Here is an 18,299-nt window from a genome sequence, read left to right on the forward strand (position 1 = left end):
GGTGGGGATCAAACCCACAACCTCTTTGGTGTGAGGTGGACACCTATACCATATGACCACTCACACCCTGGTGGGGATCAAACCCACAACCTCTTTTGTGTGAGGTGGACACCTATACCATAAGACCACTCACACCCTGGTGGGTCTCAAATCCACAACCTATTTGGTGAGAAGAGGGCCCCTATACCATAAGACCCCTCACACCCTGGTGGGAATCAAACCCACAATCTCTTCGGTGAGAGGTGGACACCTATACCACTACACCACTCACACCCTGGTGGTGATCAAACCCACAACCTCTTTGGTGTGAGGTGGACACCTATACCACTACACCGTCCACCTATACCACTACACCACTCACACCCTGGTGGTGATAAAACCCACAATCTCTTCGGTGAGAGGAGGGCCCCTATACAACTAGACCACTCACACCCTGGTGGTGATCAAACCCACAACCTCTTCGGTGAGAGGAGGGCCTCTATACCACTAGACCACTCACACCCTGGTGGGAATCAAACTCACAACCTATTTGGTGAGAGGACAACACCTATACCACTACACCACTCACACCCTGATGGTGATCAAACCCACAACCTCTTTGGTGGGAGGTGGACACCTATACCACTACACCACTCACACCCTGGTGGTGATCAAACCCACAACCTCTTCGGTGAGAGGTGGACACCTATACCACTACACCACTTTCACCCTGGTGGGGATCAAACCCACAACCTCTTTGGTGTGAGGTGGACACCTATACCACTACACCACTCACACCCTGGTGGGAATCAAACCAACAACCTCTTTGGTGAGAGGTGGACACCTATACCACTACACCACTCACACCCTGGTGGGAATCAAACCCACAACCTCTTTGGTGTGAGGTGGACACCTATACCACTAGACCACTCACATCCTGGTGGTGATCAAACCCACAACCTCTTTGGTGTGAGGAGGGCCCCTATACAATACGACCAATCACACCCTGGTGGGGATCAAACCCACAACCTATTTGGTGAGAGGAGGGCCCCTATACCATAAGACAACTCACACCCTGGTGGGGACCAAACCCACAACCTATTTGGTGAGAGGTGGACACCTATACCACTACACCACTCACACCCTGGTGGGAATCAAACCAACAACCCCTTTGGTGAGAGGTGGACACCTATACCACTAGACCACTCACATCCTGGTGGTGATCAAACCCACAACCTCTTTGGTGTGAGGAGGGCCCCTATACAATACGACCACTCACACCCTGGTGGGGATCAAACCCACAACCTATTTGGTGAGAGGAGGGCCCCTTTACCATAAGACAACTCACACCCTGGTGGGGACCAAACCCACAACCTATTTGGTGAGAGGTGGACACCTATACCACTACACCACTTACATCCTGGTGGGAATCAAACCCACAACCTATTTGGTGAGAGGAGGGCCCCTATACCACTAGACCACTCACACCCTATTGGTGATCAAACCCACAACCTCTTCGGTGAGAGGAGGGCCCCTATACCACTAGACCACTCTCACCCTGGTGGTGATAAAACCCACAATCTCTTCGGTGAGAGGAGGGCCCCTATACAACTAGACCACTCACACCCTGGTGGTGATCAAACCCACAACCTCTTCGGTGAGAGGAGGGCCTCTATACCACTAGACCACTCACACCCTGGTGGGAATCAAACTCACAACCTATTTGGTGAGAGGACAACACCTATACCACTAGACCACTCACACCCTGATGGTGGTCAAACCCACAACCTCTTCAGTGAGAGGAGGGCCCCTATACCACTAGACCACTCTCACCCTGGTGGGGATCAAACCCACAATCTCTTTGGTGAGAGGAGGGCCCCTATACCACTAGACCACTCACACCCTGGTGGTGATCAAACCCACAATCTCTTTGGTGAGAGGAGGGCCCCTATACCACTAGACCACTCTCACCCTGGTGGTGATCAAACCCACAATCTCTTCGGTGAGAGGAGGGCCCCTATACCACTAGACCACTCTCACCCTGGTGGTGATCAAACCCACAACCTATTTGGTGGGAGGTGGACACCTATACCACTAGACCACTCACACCCTGGTGGTGATCAAACCCACAATCCCTTCGGTGAGAGGAGGGCCCCTATACCACTACACCACTCACACCCTGGTGATGATCAAACCCACAACCTCTTTGGTGTGAGGTGGACACCTATACCATATGACCAATCACACGCTGGTGGTGATCAAACCCACAATCTCTTCGGTGAGAGGAGGGCCCCTATACCACTACACCACTCACACCATGGTGGGAATTGCACCCACAACTTCTTTTGTGAGAGGACAACACCTATACCATATGACCACTCTCACCCTGATGGTGATCAAACCCACAACCTATTTGGTGAGAGGAGGGCCCCTATACCATAAGATCACTTACATCCTGGTGGTGATCAAACCCACAACCTATTTGGTGAGAGGAGGGCTCCTATACCATAAGACCACTCTCACTCTGATGGGGTTCAAACCCACAACCTATTTGGTGAAAGGAGGGCCCTTATACCACTAGACCACTCACATCCTGGTGGTGATCAAACCCACAACCTCTTTGGTGTGAGGTGGACACCTATACCACTACACCACTCACACCCTGATGGGAATCAAACCCACAACCTCTTTGGTGTGAGGTGGACACCTATACCACTACACCACTCACACCCTGGTGGTGATCAAACCCACAACCTCTTTGGTGGGAGGTGGACACCTATACCACTACACCACTCACACCCTGGTGGTGATCAAAACCACAACCTCTTTGGTGGGAGGTGGACACCTATACCACTAGACCACTCACACCCTGGTGGGGATCAAACCCACAATCTATTTGGTGGGAGTTGGACAACTATACCACTACACCACTCACACCCTGGTGGGGATCAAACCCACAATCTATTTGGTGGGAGGTGGACAACTATACCACTACACCACTCACACCCTGGTGAGAATCAAACCCACAACCTCTATGGTGGGAGGTGGACACTTATACCACTACACCACTCACACCCTGGTGGGGATCAAACCCACAACCTCTTTGGTGGGAGGTGGACACTGATACCACTACACCACTCACACCCTGGTGGTGATCAAACCCACAACCTCTTTGGTGAGAGGTGGACACTGATAACCTCTTTGGTGTGAGGTGGACACTGATACCACTACACCACTCACACCCTGGTGGGGATCGCACCAACAACCTCTTTGGTGGGAGTTGGACACCTATATATATGGTGATCAAACCCACAATCCCTTCGGTGAGAGGCGGGCCCCTATACCACTACACCACTCACACCCTGGTGATGATCAAACCCACAACCTCTTTGGTGTGAGGTGGACACCTATACCATATGACCAATCACACGCTGGTGGTGATCAAACCCACAATCTCTTCGGTGAGAGGAGGGCCCCTATACCACTACACCACTCACACCCTGGTGGGAATTGCACCCACAACCTCTTTTGTGAGAGGACAACACCTATACCATATGACCACTCTCACCCTGATGGTGATCAAACCCACAACCTATTTGGTGAGAAGAGGGCCCCTATACCATAAGATCACTTACATCCTGGTGGTGATCAAACCCACAACCTCTTTGGTGTGAGGAGGGCCCCTATACAATACGACCAATCACACCCTGGTGGGGATCAAACCCACAACCTATTTGGTGAGAGGAGGGCCCCTATACCATAAGACAACTCACACCCTGGTGGGGACCAAACCCACAACCTATTTGGTGAGAGGTGGACACCTATACCACTACACCACTCACACCCTGGTGGGAATCAAACCAACAACCCCTTTGGTGAGAGGTGGACACCTATACCACTAGACCACTCACATCCTGGTGGTGATCAAACCCACAACCTCTTTGGTGTGAGGAGGGCCCCTATACAATACGACCACTCACACCCTGGTGGGGATCAAACCCACAACCTATTTGGTGAGAGGAGGGCCCCTTTACCATAAGACAACTCACACCCTGGTGGGGACCAAACCCACAACCTATTTGGTGAGAGGTGGACACCTATACCACTACACCACTTACATCCTGGTGGGAATCAAACCCACAACCTATTTGGTGAGAGGAGGGCCCCTATACCACTAGACCACTCACACCCTATTGGTGATCAAACCCACAACCTCTTCGGTGAGAGGAGGGCCCCTATACCACTAGACCATTCACACCCTGGTGGTGATAAAACCCACAATCTCTTCGGTGAGAGGAGGGCCCCTATACAACTAGACCACTCACACCCTGGTGGTGATCAAACCCACAACCTCTTCGGTGAGAGGAGGGCCTCTATACCACTAGACCACTCACACCCTGGTGGGAATCAAACTCACAACCTATTTGGTGAGAGGACAACACCTATACCACTAGACCACTCACACCCTGATGGTGGTCAAACCCACAACCTCTTCAGTGAGAGGAGGGCCCCTATACCACTAGACCACTCTCACCCTGGTGGGGATCAAACCCACAATCTCTTTGGTGAGAGGAGGGCCCCTATACCACTAGACCACTCACACCCTGGTGGTGATCAAACCCACAATCTCTTTGGTGAGAGGAGGGCCCCTATACCACTAGACCACTCTCACCCTGGTGGTGATCAAACCCAAAATCTCTTCGGTGAGAGGAGGGCCCCTATACCACTAGACCACTCTCACCCTGGTGGTGATCAAACCCACAACCTATTTGGTGGGAGGTGGACACCTATACCATATGACCACTCACACCCTGGTGGTGATCAAACCCACAATCCCTTCGGTGAGAGGAGGGCCCCTATACCACTACACCACTCACACCCTGGTGATGATCAAACCCACAACCTCTTTGGTGTGAGGTGGACACCTATACCATATGACCAATCACACGCTGGTGGTGATCAAACCCACAATCTCTTCGGTGAGAGGAGGGCCCCTATACCACTACACCACTCACACCCTGGTGGGAATTGCACCCACAACTTCTTTTGTGAGAGGACAACACCTATACCATATGACCACTCTCACCCTGATGGTGATCAAACCCACAACCTCTTTGGTGAGAGGAGGGCCCCTATACCATAAGATCACTTACATCCTGGTGGTGATCAAACCCACAACCTATTTGGTGAGAGGAGAGCTCCTATACCATAAGACCACTCTCACTCTGATGGGGTTCAAACCCACAACCTATTTGGTGAAAGGAGGGCCCTTATACCACTAGACCACTCACATCCTGGTGGTGATCAAACCCACAACCTCTTTGGTGTGAGGTGGACACCTATACCACTACACCACTCACACCCTGATGGGAATCAAACCCACAACCTCTTTGGTGTGAGGTGGACACCTATACCACTACACCACTCACACCCTGGTGGTGATCAAACCCACAATCTCTTTGGTGGGAGGTGGACACCTATACCACTACACCACTCACACCCTGGTGGTGATCAAAACCACAACCTCTTTGGTGGGAGGTGGACACCTATACCACTACACCACTCACACCCTGGTGGGGATCAAACCCACAATCTATTTGGTGGGAAGTGGACAACTATACCACTACACCACTCACACCCTGGTGAGAATCAAACCCACAACCTCTTTGGTGGGAGGTGGACACTTATACCACTACACCACTCACACCCTGGTGGGGATCAAACCCACAACCTCTTTGGTGGGAGGTGGACACTGATACCACTACACCACTCACACCCTGGTGGTGATCAAACCCACAACCTCTTTGGTGGGAGTTGGACACCTATACCACTGGACCTGGAGATCAAACCCACAACTTCTTTGGTGAGAGGACGACACCTATACCATAAGACCACTTACACCCTGGTGGGGATCAAAACCACAATCTTACCTCACTGAATTCAAATCCATACCCATTGCCACCACGGAAGCCAGTAGATTTGTAAATCTGGTTCACTCTTGTCATAATGTTTGCCTAAAATAATCAATGGTTATGTTTTAACATGATGTGTCTACATCATTTCAAATGTTAGCCTGCATTGAATATACGATAAAAAAATTATCAACAACAATTTGAATAAATGATAAATAGTGAGGATTAATAAAACTACTTTTAAGGCTATTGCATTTAAACAATAACAAACTTCCTCAAGGGCTCATTTCAATAAAAGATTTTAGTAATTACTTCAATAGTTTTTAATCTGTATAAAGGTCATATATGGCAACTAATTGATATATTTTTTTCTCAATTTTTGTTTGTTTGGATTTTGGTTAAATTCAGATCTCTAAAATATATAGCAAAATTACCAAATACTCTTACACCATTTTAATGAATTACTACAAACGACTAAGATTTTATTATAACAGCCCACAGAAAGGTAAAATAAAAGAATTAAATAAAGCAAGGTTCCTGTTAATTTTTTGTTTCAAATATGGTAAACAGGTTGTAGTTTTATGTTTAAATATGTCATACAATATAAAAAGAAATTCAGTACTCCAAATACATAAGTAAAAGAATATGAAATTGTTAAGTGTCTTCCTGGCCCCACTTCAATAAAGATTGTAGGCTTTAGATCTGAACTTTCTAGGCCTAACTCAGTTAAACTGGGTTTCAATAATATTGTAAGAGATTCTGCCCGTAAGTTTCCGTTGCACCCAGCAATCACAATCTTAAGCAGCTTAAGGTTTACAATTTAAGTATTTCTTATTAGAATAACAAGAGCTGTCACAGAGACAGAGCGCTCAACTATTCCACCGCTTTTCAATGTAAGGATTGAAAAGTTTTGGGGAAACATGCATGGATCACTGTTAGATTAGATTTCAATGCAATATGTGATGTGCTGAGATATCAACATAAATGTGGTTACATGGAAAATTTTAACCAGATTTTTAAGTCTAATAATAAAGGGCCATTATTTGCAAAATACATTTATCTAACTTGGTTATTCAATTACGTTGGGTGGTTGAATACCATTGTATTAAATCTCAACGCAATACATCAAGAAGTTGCTGAGATATTGTGTGCTACCATGCAAGACCTTAACCAGAATTTCTAAATCTCATAATAAAGGGGCAAGAATTATATAATATGAAAGATAGAGTTATCTTACTTGATTAAAAAGAAGGTTAAATGGTTGGGAGCCTGTGTGTAAAGTTTCAATGCAATACATGATGAATTCGCTGAGGTATTGACTTAAAAGTCAATATGCAAAACCTTAACCAGAATTTCTATGTCAAAAAAAGGGGCCATTATTTGAAATTAATGCAAACTGGAGTTATCTAACTTGGTTAATTAAATAGGTTGGATGGTTGAGTACCATTGTATCAAGTCTCAATGCAATATCTCAAGTAGTTGCTGAGATTTTAATCTATGTGTGCTTGCATGCAAAACCTTAACTAAGGTGTGACGCAGACGCCGACGCTTGGGTGAGTAGTATAGCTCTCCATATTCTTCAAATAGTCAAGCTAAAAACTACATTTTCAGCCAATGCAATTGAAAATAGGCAAACATTAAGTAGACTTAATGTCTATGTCTTTGTCTTAGGCGTTTACTCAGTGCCATTTAACCGGGTTTATGTTTAAACTTTTTGCTACTGAGCTTGTTTCTGTAAATAAATAATTAAGAATTTTAACAATCGCACATGTTTACAGGTCCGCCTACTGCCACACATCAGATACACGCTCCCTGCGACAAACTTTTCTTCAACTATGTATCAGCCAATGAGGTTGTATTCTAGTCAGTTAAATGACCTAAAGTAATTTCTTAATGATTAAGAAGGACTCGTTCACTACGCTCATTCCGCCCATTCTTAATCACTAAGAATTCACTTCATGTCATCTAACGAGTACTTAAAATGGGGAGCTGATGACTTTCAATTCATAATACACTTGTAATCATTTCATTAACTAATCTTAAAAATATGCAGCAAATATGTTGACCATGTTATGTTTGTTTGTTTTTGCTGCAAGTATACCCAGTAGCTACATGCCTATATTTTCAGTATAATGGTAATATTTTTATAAGAAGACCTGAAATTACTTACAATATAGTTTGCAGTTTTAAATATGCTGCTTCTGCCCATATGCTCGTAGAATCGATAGTCAGCTATAGCTGCAACCTGACAGGTCTTTTCTCCTACAGCCCTTTTAGCCCTCTGACCTTCACCTTAACAGAAAAGAAACATACATTATAAGACATTTTACTCAAAATCTGACCTTTATCTTAACAGAAAAGAAACATACAAAATAAGACATTTTACTCAAAATCTGACCTTAATCTCAACAGAAAAGAAACATAGAAAATCAGACAATTTCTTCACTATCTGACCTTTATCTTAACAGAAAAGAACCATACAAAATCAGACAATCTATTCAAAATCTGACCTTCACCTTAGCAGAAAAGAAACATAGAAAATAAGACAATTTACTCCAGATCTGACCTTAATCTTAAAGGGGCTGTTTCACGTATGATAAAATAGCGAAAAAAAAAAAGAAAATTGTCTAAAACTGACATAAACTTGGCATCAATGTGTACAATGCATTGAAACTTCCTAACTGAACTACCACATAGTTTAAAATTTATTTAAGTTTAGCAGTTATTTCATATTTTTCCATTAAAAAAGATTACTGGGTATGTCTACCAGGTAGAATTCATTCCTTATGCATGATTGGCTAGTCGATGTTATCACGTGATATTACCGAGGTAGGTGTATAGCTTAATTATGTCACCCGATTAGAGTAAGCCTTTGTAGCTCAGTGAGTATGACGCTGTACTGAAATTTTGGCGACACAGGTTCAAACCCGGTCTCCGACACAATCTTTTTTTACATTTTGGTACTTTTTTTTACAATTATGATATCAAAGCATAACACATTCTATTAGATAATTGTCCTGAGATTTGTTACAGAAAAAACCTTTTTTGGTGCCAATACGTGCAACAGCTCCTTTAACAGAAAAGAAACATAGAAAATAAGACAATTAACTCCAAATCTGACCTTAATCTTAACAGAAAAGAAACAGAAAATAAGACAATTTCTTCACAATCTGACCTTAACCTTAACAGAAAAGCATACAAAATAAAACAGTTTCCTCACAATCTGATCTTCAACTTAACAGAAAAGCATGCAATATAAGACAGTTTTCTCACAATCTCACTTTCAACTTAACAAAAAAGCATACAATATAAAACATTTTTTTCACAATCTGACCTTTATCTTAAGTATTCTTAACAGAAAAGCATACAGAATTTGACAATTTCCTCCCAATCTGACCTTCACCTTTACAGAAAAGCATACAAATTATGATAATTTCTTTACAATCTGACATTCACCGTAACAGAAAAGCATACAATATAAGACAATTTCCTCACAATCTGACCTTCAACTTAACAGAAAAGCATACAATATAAGACAATTTCCTCACAATCTGACTTTCAACTTAACAGAAAAGCATACAATATAAGACAATTTCCACACAATCTGACCTTCATCTTAACAGAAAAGCATACAATATAAGACAATTTCCACACAATCTGACCTTCAACTTAACAGAAAAGCATACAATATAAGACAATTTCCTCACAATCTGACCTTCAACTTAACAGAAAAGCATACAATATAAGACAATTTCCTCACAATCTGACCTTCAACTTAACAGAAAAGCATACAATATAAGACAATTTCCTCACAATCTGACCTTCAACTTAACAGAAAAGCATACAATATAAGACAATTTCCTCACAATCTGACCTTCATCTTAACAAAAAGGCATACAAAATAAAACATTTTTTTCACAATCTGACCTTTATCTTAAGTATTCTTAACAGAAAAGCATACAGAATTTGACAATTTCCTCCCAATCTGACCTTCACCTTTACAGAAAAGCATACAAATTATGATAATTTCTTTACAATCTGACATTCACCGTAACAGAAAAGCATAGAAATTATGATAATTTCCTCATTATCTGACCCTCACTTTTACAGGAAAGCTTACAAATCAAGACAATTTCATTACAATGGGACCTTCACCTTAACAGAAAAAACATACAAAATAATATAATTTTCTCAAAATCTGACCTCACCTTATAACAGTAAAAAACCCACAAAATAAGACAATTTCCAAGGTTTTGTGTTTGGTAGGTTTAAAATAGGCCATTTGTTAATAGGATCTGTAGTGGACAATGGTTGAAATCTTGTGGCCTTGACCATGCAGAACAAGCTATAAATGATGAAGATCACCCTATTTCAATGTAAATTATGTCTGTTTAAGATGCACTTTGCTGCCACTAACTATAAGGTTGCCAGCATCTGTAGAACTTCCCTTCTAAAGTGATAAACTGATTCTAAGATTCAAACTATGTACACTATACTATGTAGATTATAATGCTACTTCCATCTCATCCTCATTACCTGAGCTATGCTGGTTAAATGCTACTTCAATCTCATCTTCATCATCATCACCACCTTGCTCAACCTCTGGGTGGATTGCTCCACATTTTGGATGCCTGAAATATACACAAGGCTTACAAAACATATGGTGTATAATTTTTGTAAGTAAAGAGGTTGTTTATAATGCTTAATGTACTTAAACCTTTACATGTAGATAGGCACATTAGTCGAGGACACAGTTAGCATTAAGAGTTGCTTGCATTTTAAACCACCCTGTTTCCAAGTACTGGTAGGATCACCAACTCCCGCTTTAACCTCTTTTCTTGTGAGTTTATAGATTTCATTATTGTTCACTTTGCATTCTAATACCTATATGACATAGATCACAATTTTACGTATGTGTCCTGCATATCAGCTATCTATTGTAGCGTATTATTTGTCATAATGTATTATCTATTGTAGCATATTATCTATCGTAGTGTATTACATGTTCAAATGTATTATCTATTGTAGCATATTATCTATCGTGGTGTATTACATGTTCAAATGTATTATCTATTGTAGCATATTATCTATCGTAGTGTATTACATGTTCAAATGTATTATCTATTGTAGCATATTATCTATCGTAGTGTATTACATGTTCAAATGTATTATCTATTGTAGCATATTATCTATCGTGGTGTATTACATGTTCAAATGTATTATCTATTGTAGCATATTATCTATCGTAGTGTATTACATGTTCAAATGTATTATCTATTGTAGCATATTATCTATCGTAGTGTATTACATGTTCAAATGTATTATCTATTGTAGCATATTATCTATCGTAGTGTATTACATGTTCAAATGTATTATCTATTGTAGCATATTATCTATCGTAGTGTATTACATGTTCAAATGTATTATCTATTGTAGCATTTTATCTATCGTGGTGTATTACATGTTCAAATGTATTACCTATTGTTGCATATTATCTATCGTAGTGTATTACATGTTCAAATGTAATATCTATTGTTGCATATTATCTATCGTAGTGTATTACATGTTCAAATGTATTATCTATTGTAGCATATTATCTATCGTAGTGTATTACATGTTCAAATGTATTATCTATTGTAGCATATTATCTATCGTAGTGTATTACATGTTCAATTGTATTATCTATTGTAGCATATTATCTATCGTAGTGTATTACATGTTCAAATGTATTATCTATTGTAGCATATTATCTATCATGGTGTATTACATGTTCAAATGTATTATCTTTTGTTGCATATTATCTATCGTAGTGTATTACATGTTCAAATGTATTATCTATTGTAGCATATTATCTATCGTGGTGTATTACATGTTCAAATGTATTATCTATTGTAGCATATTATCTATCGTGGTGTATTACATGTTCAAATGTATTATCTATTGTAGCATATTATCTATTGTAGCATATTATCTATTGTAGTGTATTATCTATTGTAGTGTATTATCTATTGTAGTGTATTACATGTTCAAATGTATTATTTATTGTAGCATATCATATATCGTGGTGTATTACATGTTCAAATGTATTATCTATTGTAGCATATTATCTATCGTGGTGTATTACATGTTCAAATGTATTATCTATTGTAGCATATTATCTATCGTGGTGTATTACATGTTCAAATGTATTATCTATTGTAGCATATTATCTATCGTGGTGTATTACATGTTCAAATGAATTATCTATTGTAGCATATTATCTATCGTGGTGTATTACATGTTCAAATGAATTATCTATTGTAGCATATTATCTATCGTAGTGTATTACATGTTCAAATGTATTATCTATTGTAGCATATTATCTATCGTAGTGTATCACATGTTCAAATGTATTATCTATTGTAGCATATTATCCATCGTAGTGTATCACATGTTCAATTGTATTATCTATTGTAGCATATTATCTATCGTGGTGTATCACATGTTCAAATGTATTATCTATTGTAGCATATTATCTATCGTGGTGTATCACATGTTCAAATGTATTATCTATTGTAGCATATTATCTATCGTGGTGTATTACATGTTCAAATGTATTATCTATTGTAGCATATTATCTATCGTGGTGTATTACATGTTCAAATGTATTATCTATTGTAGCATATTATCTATCGTGGTGTATTACATGTTCAAATGTATTATCTATTGTAGCATATTATCTATCGTGGTGTATTACATGTTCAAATGTATTATCTATTGTAGCATATTATCTATCGTGGTGTATTACATGTTCAAATGTATTATCTATTGTAGCATATTATCTATCGTGGTGTATTACATGTTCAAATGTATTATCTATTGTAGCATATTATCTATCGTGGTGTATTACATGTTCAAATGTATTATCTATTGTAGCATATTATCTATCGTGGTGTATTACATGTTCAAATGTATTATCTATTGTAGCATATTATCTATCGTAGTGTATTACATGTTCAAATGTATTATCTATTGTAGCATATTATCTATCGTAGTGTATTACATGTTCAAATGTATTATCTATTGTAGCATATTATCTATCGTAGTGTATTACATGTTCAAATGTATTATCTATTGTAGCATATTATCTATCGTAGTGTATTACATGTTCAAATGTATTATCTATTGTAGCATATTATCTATCGTAGTGTATTACATGTTCAAATGTATTATCTATTGTAGCATATTATCTATCGTAGTGTATAACATGTTGAAACTTATTATCTATTGTACCATATAATCTATCATTGCATATTTATCTATTGTAGCATTATTATCTTTTGTAGCATATTATCAATCATAGCATATCTTCTATCTTAGCATATTATCTATCCAAACTAATTATCTATTGTAGGGTTTTATCTATCGTAGCATCATTACCTATTGTAGCATATTAGCAATCATATCGTATTTTCTATCGTAGCATATTATCTATCGAAGCAAACTATATATCATAGCGTATTATCTATTGATCATAGCGTATAATCTATCTTAGCATATTATCTATCAAAGCAAAATATCTATCGTAGCGTATTATCTATTGATAATAGTGTATTATCTATCGTAGAATATCATTGACAGTAAAACTCTGTATTACTTACGAGTCAGTTTTGATGTCTGAATGTCTGTAGGCAACCATAGTGGACTCGTCGTGGAAGTCCATGGCCTCCTTCTCAGCATGGTGGGAAAGCGGCTGAAGGAGTACAGTGAACCAAATATATCATATAAAGGTGTCCATGTCCTTCTCTCACCCAAGAGGTTGTTGGTTTGATCCCAGCCATTGGTACTTTCTTATAGCTTCATTCAATGGACACCAGTAGTGGATTATATCAAAACAGAAAACAGACTCAAGGGTGATTCTATATCAGCTTACATCGCAATTCAGCTAAAATAAATCAACTAAAAGATGCACTCTTACTCCCAGATAAGATTTACAACAATAATAATGTTCTAATATTTAAGAAAAGATGAATAAATGTCGACAACAATGGTTCTTGTGAAGGATACTGAGTTTAATTTAAAAGAAATGAGCATAAAACACGGTATTTCTACCTTATGAGACTAAAGCAGACCACAATAAATCTTTTAGCATTCACCAATCATTTAATATCTTTGCGCTTTCTGCTATTAAATTAACGGTTATAATCTTGTTATCAGTAATAAATATTTTCCATAAATGCATTATTTAGTAAGCAGTTAAAGGTTTATCAGTCAAAATAGATGTTTGTTATACATATGTATGGATTGATTTTGTATAAGAGTGTCACCTTAAGCTTATCAAATATGAATTGTGTATCAATAAGGCATAATTTCTATTAACAATTTTTAAATGGAAAAAGGTGTTTTATTGTCAATACTTGTATTTTAGTACATTTTGATACTAAAGTTTCCATGGCAACTGTAATATGGTATGTGTAACACTCCCATTTTATCTATGGCCCCAAAACTAGACATGTGAGTTTGTCTTGTTGTATATCATGCTTTTCAGAGGTTAAGTGAAAAACAATCCTGGACTATATCCTTTTGAACTCAATATGAGATAGTGAGTTTGTTGCAATCAAATCTCACAGTTTCTTTTAATTTAAGTAAACCAAAACAAAAATGCACGCAGTGGTGGGAAGCAAAATCAATGAGCCAATTTCCGGTATTTTGTTGAATTTGCAATTAGATATCAATTGAATGTTATTTGTAATCAATTATAAGAATGAAATAAAAAGAACAAGAGGGCCATGATGGCCCTAAATCGCTCACCTGAGTAAAAGAGTTTAACCTTTGTTATTAATATAGCTTGTTTCTCAAAGAATATTGAACAAGAGCTGTCAAAGTATGTGACAAATGCCCCCCAATGTGACATTGATCTATGAACAAGTACGTAAAAAGTTGATCTTGCCTTTATGTGTCAAATACATATTGCAAGTTATATTAAATTGTCTTGGTATGTCGAAAATATATGGCAAGTCATTTTAAAATCTGTCCATATAAGAGTAAGTCACAGCACGGACACGACAGCCTATATTTTCCTTCAGGTTGCCATGGCAACCAGAGTTCTGCATGGAATTAATTTTTTTGAACAATTTTGAAAAAGCACCAACCAAGGATCATTCCTATGAAGTTTCATCAAAATTGTCCAAACGGTTTAGGAGAAGAAGATGATTGTAACCAATTGTTGACACTTTTCCTTTAGGTTGCCATGTCAACCAGAGTTCTACATGGAATTAATTTCTTTGAACAATTTTGAAAAAGCACCAACCAAGGATCATTCCTATGAAGTTTCATCAAAATTGTCAAAGCGGTTTAGGAGAAGAAGATGATTATAACCAATTGTTGACATTTTCCTTTAGGTTGCCATGGCAACCAGGCCAAACAAAATTATGTGAACAAATTTAAGAGAGGTCCATGCAAGGACACTTCAAACCAAATTTGCTGAAGATCTCTATCAAGGGGTTCATGCGAAGAAAATGTTAAGTTTTTTTTACTAATTTTAGCTCTGGTGGCCCTTAAAAGGGGCCAAACAAAATTATTTGAAAAGACCTGACAGAGGCCCATGCTAGGATGCTTCAGACTTGAAGATCCATCAAGCAGTTAATAAGATCAAGTTGTTTAAAGGTTTTTCTATTTTTTGCTCTGGTGACCCCTAAAAGGGGCCAAACAAAACCATTTGAACAAAGTTGAGAGAGGACCATGTAAGGATGCTACATATCAAGTATGGAGTCATTCTGACCTTTACTTTCAGAGAAAAAGATGTTTAAGTGACAAGACAATGTAAAAACAAATGACCCTGAGCAAGGCCAATTTGACCCCGGGACAATAATTTGAATACCTTTGGTGTAGGTCCACTAGGTAACACTATATACCAAATATGAAAGCTCTAGGTCTTATATTTTGGAGAAGAGGATTTTAAAAGTTTTATTATATAAGACTATATAAAAATATTGAAAGCCTAAGCCTATGAACACGGGGCGTGGCCAATTTTGACCCCAGGGCTAAAGCTTGAACAATCTTAATAGTGGTCCGATAAACAATGCTTCATACCAAATATCTAAGGCCTTCGCCGTTTGGTTTCGGAGAAGAAGATTTTATAAGTTTTCATCATATGCATATATAAGGAAACCCATGACCGCCCGGGTGGGGCCATTTTTTGACCCCAGGGCCAAAGATTGAACAATATTGGTACAAGTCAACTAGATGATATATCATGCCAAATATCTAAGCTCTTGTCACTACTTGATTTTACGTGTATATCTATATATGTATATTTGTTATTAATTGTTGTATGTGGCCCATATTGAAAATTGGTATGTGTACTAAATATGTTATCCAGTTTAAATTAAGACGTTACTTGTCTTTGTGAGTTCGGAGAAGATTTTTTAAGTTTTCACTATTACACATATAGAGAAAACCCATCAGCTCCGGGGTGTGGCCAATTTTGGATGAATCATGCCAAATATCTAAGCTCTAAGCAACGTAAGTTCAGAGGAGATGATTTTTGAAGTTTTCACTATAAACATATAGAGAAAACCCATGACCCCCGAAGGGGGTGGGGCCAATTTTGACCCCAAGGCCATAATTTGAACAAACTTTGTAGAGGTCCACTAGACGATGAATCATGCCAAATATCTAAGCTCTAGTCCAAGAAAGTTCAGAGGAGAAGATTTTTGAAGTTTTAACTATAAACATATAGAGAATACCCTAACCCCCCTGGGCGGGGCCAATTTTGACCCCAAGGCCATAATTTGAACAATCTTTGTAGAGGTCCACTAGACGATGAATCAAGCCAAATATCTAAGCTCTAAGCAACGTAAGTTCAGAGGAGATTTTTGATTTTTTTTTAATATAAACATATAGAGAAAACCCATGACCACCCAGGGGCGGGGCCAATTTTGACCACAGGGCCATAATTTGAACAATCTTTGTAGAGGTCCACTAGACGATGAATCATGCCAAATATCTAAGCTCTAGTCCAAGTAAGTTCAGAGGAGAAGATTTTTGAAGTTTTAACTATAAACATATCAAGTATACCCATGACCCCCTGGGGCGGGGCCAATTTTGACCCCAAGGCCATTATTTGAACAATCTTTATAGAGGTCCACTTGACGATGAATCATGCCAAATATCTAAGCTCTAGTCCAAGTAAGTTCAAAGGAGAAGATTTTTGAAGTTTTCACTATAAACATATAGAGAATACCCTAACCCCCCGGGGCGGGGCCAATTTTGACCCCAAGGCCATTATTTGAACAATCTTTGTAGAGGTCCACTAGACAATGAATCATGCCAAATATCTAAGCTCTAGTCCAAGTAAGTTAAGAGGAGAAGATTTTTGAAGTTTTAACTATAAACATATCAAGTATACCCATGACCCCCCGGGGCGGGGCCAATTTTGACCCCAAGGCCATAATTTGAACAATCTTTGTAGAGGTCCACTAGACGATGAATCATGCCAAATATCTAAGCTCTAGTCCAAGTAAGTTCAGAGGAGAAGATTTTTGAAGTTTTCACTACAAACATATAGAGAAAACCCATGACCCCCGGGGGCGGACCCAATTTTGACGATGAATCATGCCAAATATCTAAGCTCTAGTCCAAGTAAGTTCAGAGGAGAAGATTTTTGAAGTTTTAACTATAAACATATAGAGCATACCCATGACCCCCCGGGGCGGGGCCAATTTTGACCCCAGGGCCATAATTTGAACAAACTTTGTAGAGGTCCACTAGACGATGAATCATGACAAATATCTAAGCTCTAGGCCAAGTAAGTTCAGAGGAGAAGATTTTTTAAGTTTTCATTATAAACATATAGAGAAAACCCATGACCCCCCGGGGCGGGGCCAATTTTGACCCAAGGGCCATAATTTGAACAATCTTGGTAGAGGACTATTTGGTGATCCTACCTACCATATATCAACGGTCTAAGCCTTGTGGTTTGGGAAAAGAAGATTTTTAAAGTTTTTCCTTTCCATTGCCATGGCAACCAGAGTTCTGCATGGAATTCAATTCTTTGAACAATTTTCAAAGGGGACCACCCAAAGAACATTCCTGTGAAGTTTGGATGAAATTGGCTAAGCGGTTTATGAGGAGATGTCGTTTAAAGTAAAAGTTTACGGACGGACGCCGGACGGACGGACGGACGCCGGACGCCGGACAAATTGTGATCACAAAAGCTCACCTTGTCACTATGTGACAGGTGAGCTAAAAATGTTTGCTTCAGTGTAAGAATGCATTATATTGCCAAAACCACCGGTACCGGTAAATATTTCACCATGGCAAAGGTTCTCTTGAAATTTGGTGCTCACTCGGTGAATTATATCATTTTGCTATCTTACACTAAAATAAACACTTCCCACAAAGACACAATACAGAACAACGGAATTT

At 39.1% G+C, this 18,299-nt stretch overlaps 1 protein-coding gene across 1 annotated transcript in view; it reads right to left on the minus strand.

Annotated features, from left to right (window-relative positions):
- LOC128244826 (ADAM 17-like protease) overlaps positions 1-18,299 on the minus strand; it is a 52,778-nt gene that overhangs the window by 26,158 nt on the left and 8,321 nt on the right. The window contains exons 5-8 of the mRNA XM_052962918.1: positions 13,532-13,623; positions 10,428-10,522; positions 8,062-8,183; positions 5,910-5,993 (exon numbers count right to left, since the gene is read on the minus strand). Of these exons, the coding sequence (XP_052818878.1) occupies positions 5,910-5,993; positions 8,062-8,183; positions 10,428-10,522; positions 13,532-13,623 (393 nt within the window). The remainder of the gene's footprint in view (positions 1-5,909; positions 5,994-8,061; positions 8,184-10,427; positions 10,523-13,531; positions 13,624-18,299) is intronic.

This window comes from Mya arenaria, chromosome 8 (assembly GCF_026914265.1).
Source record: "Mya arenaria isolate MELC-2E11 chromosome 8, ASM2691426v1".
In the NCBI taxonomy this organism is placed as follows: Eukaryota; Metazoa; Mollusca; class Bivalvia; order Myida; family Myidae; genus Mya; species Mya arenaria.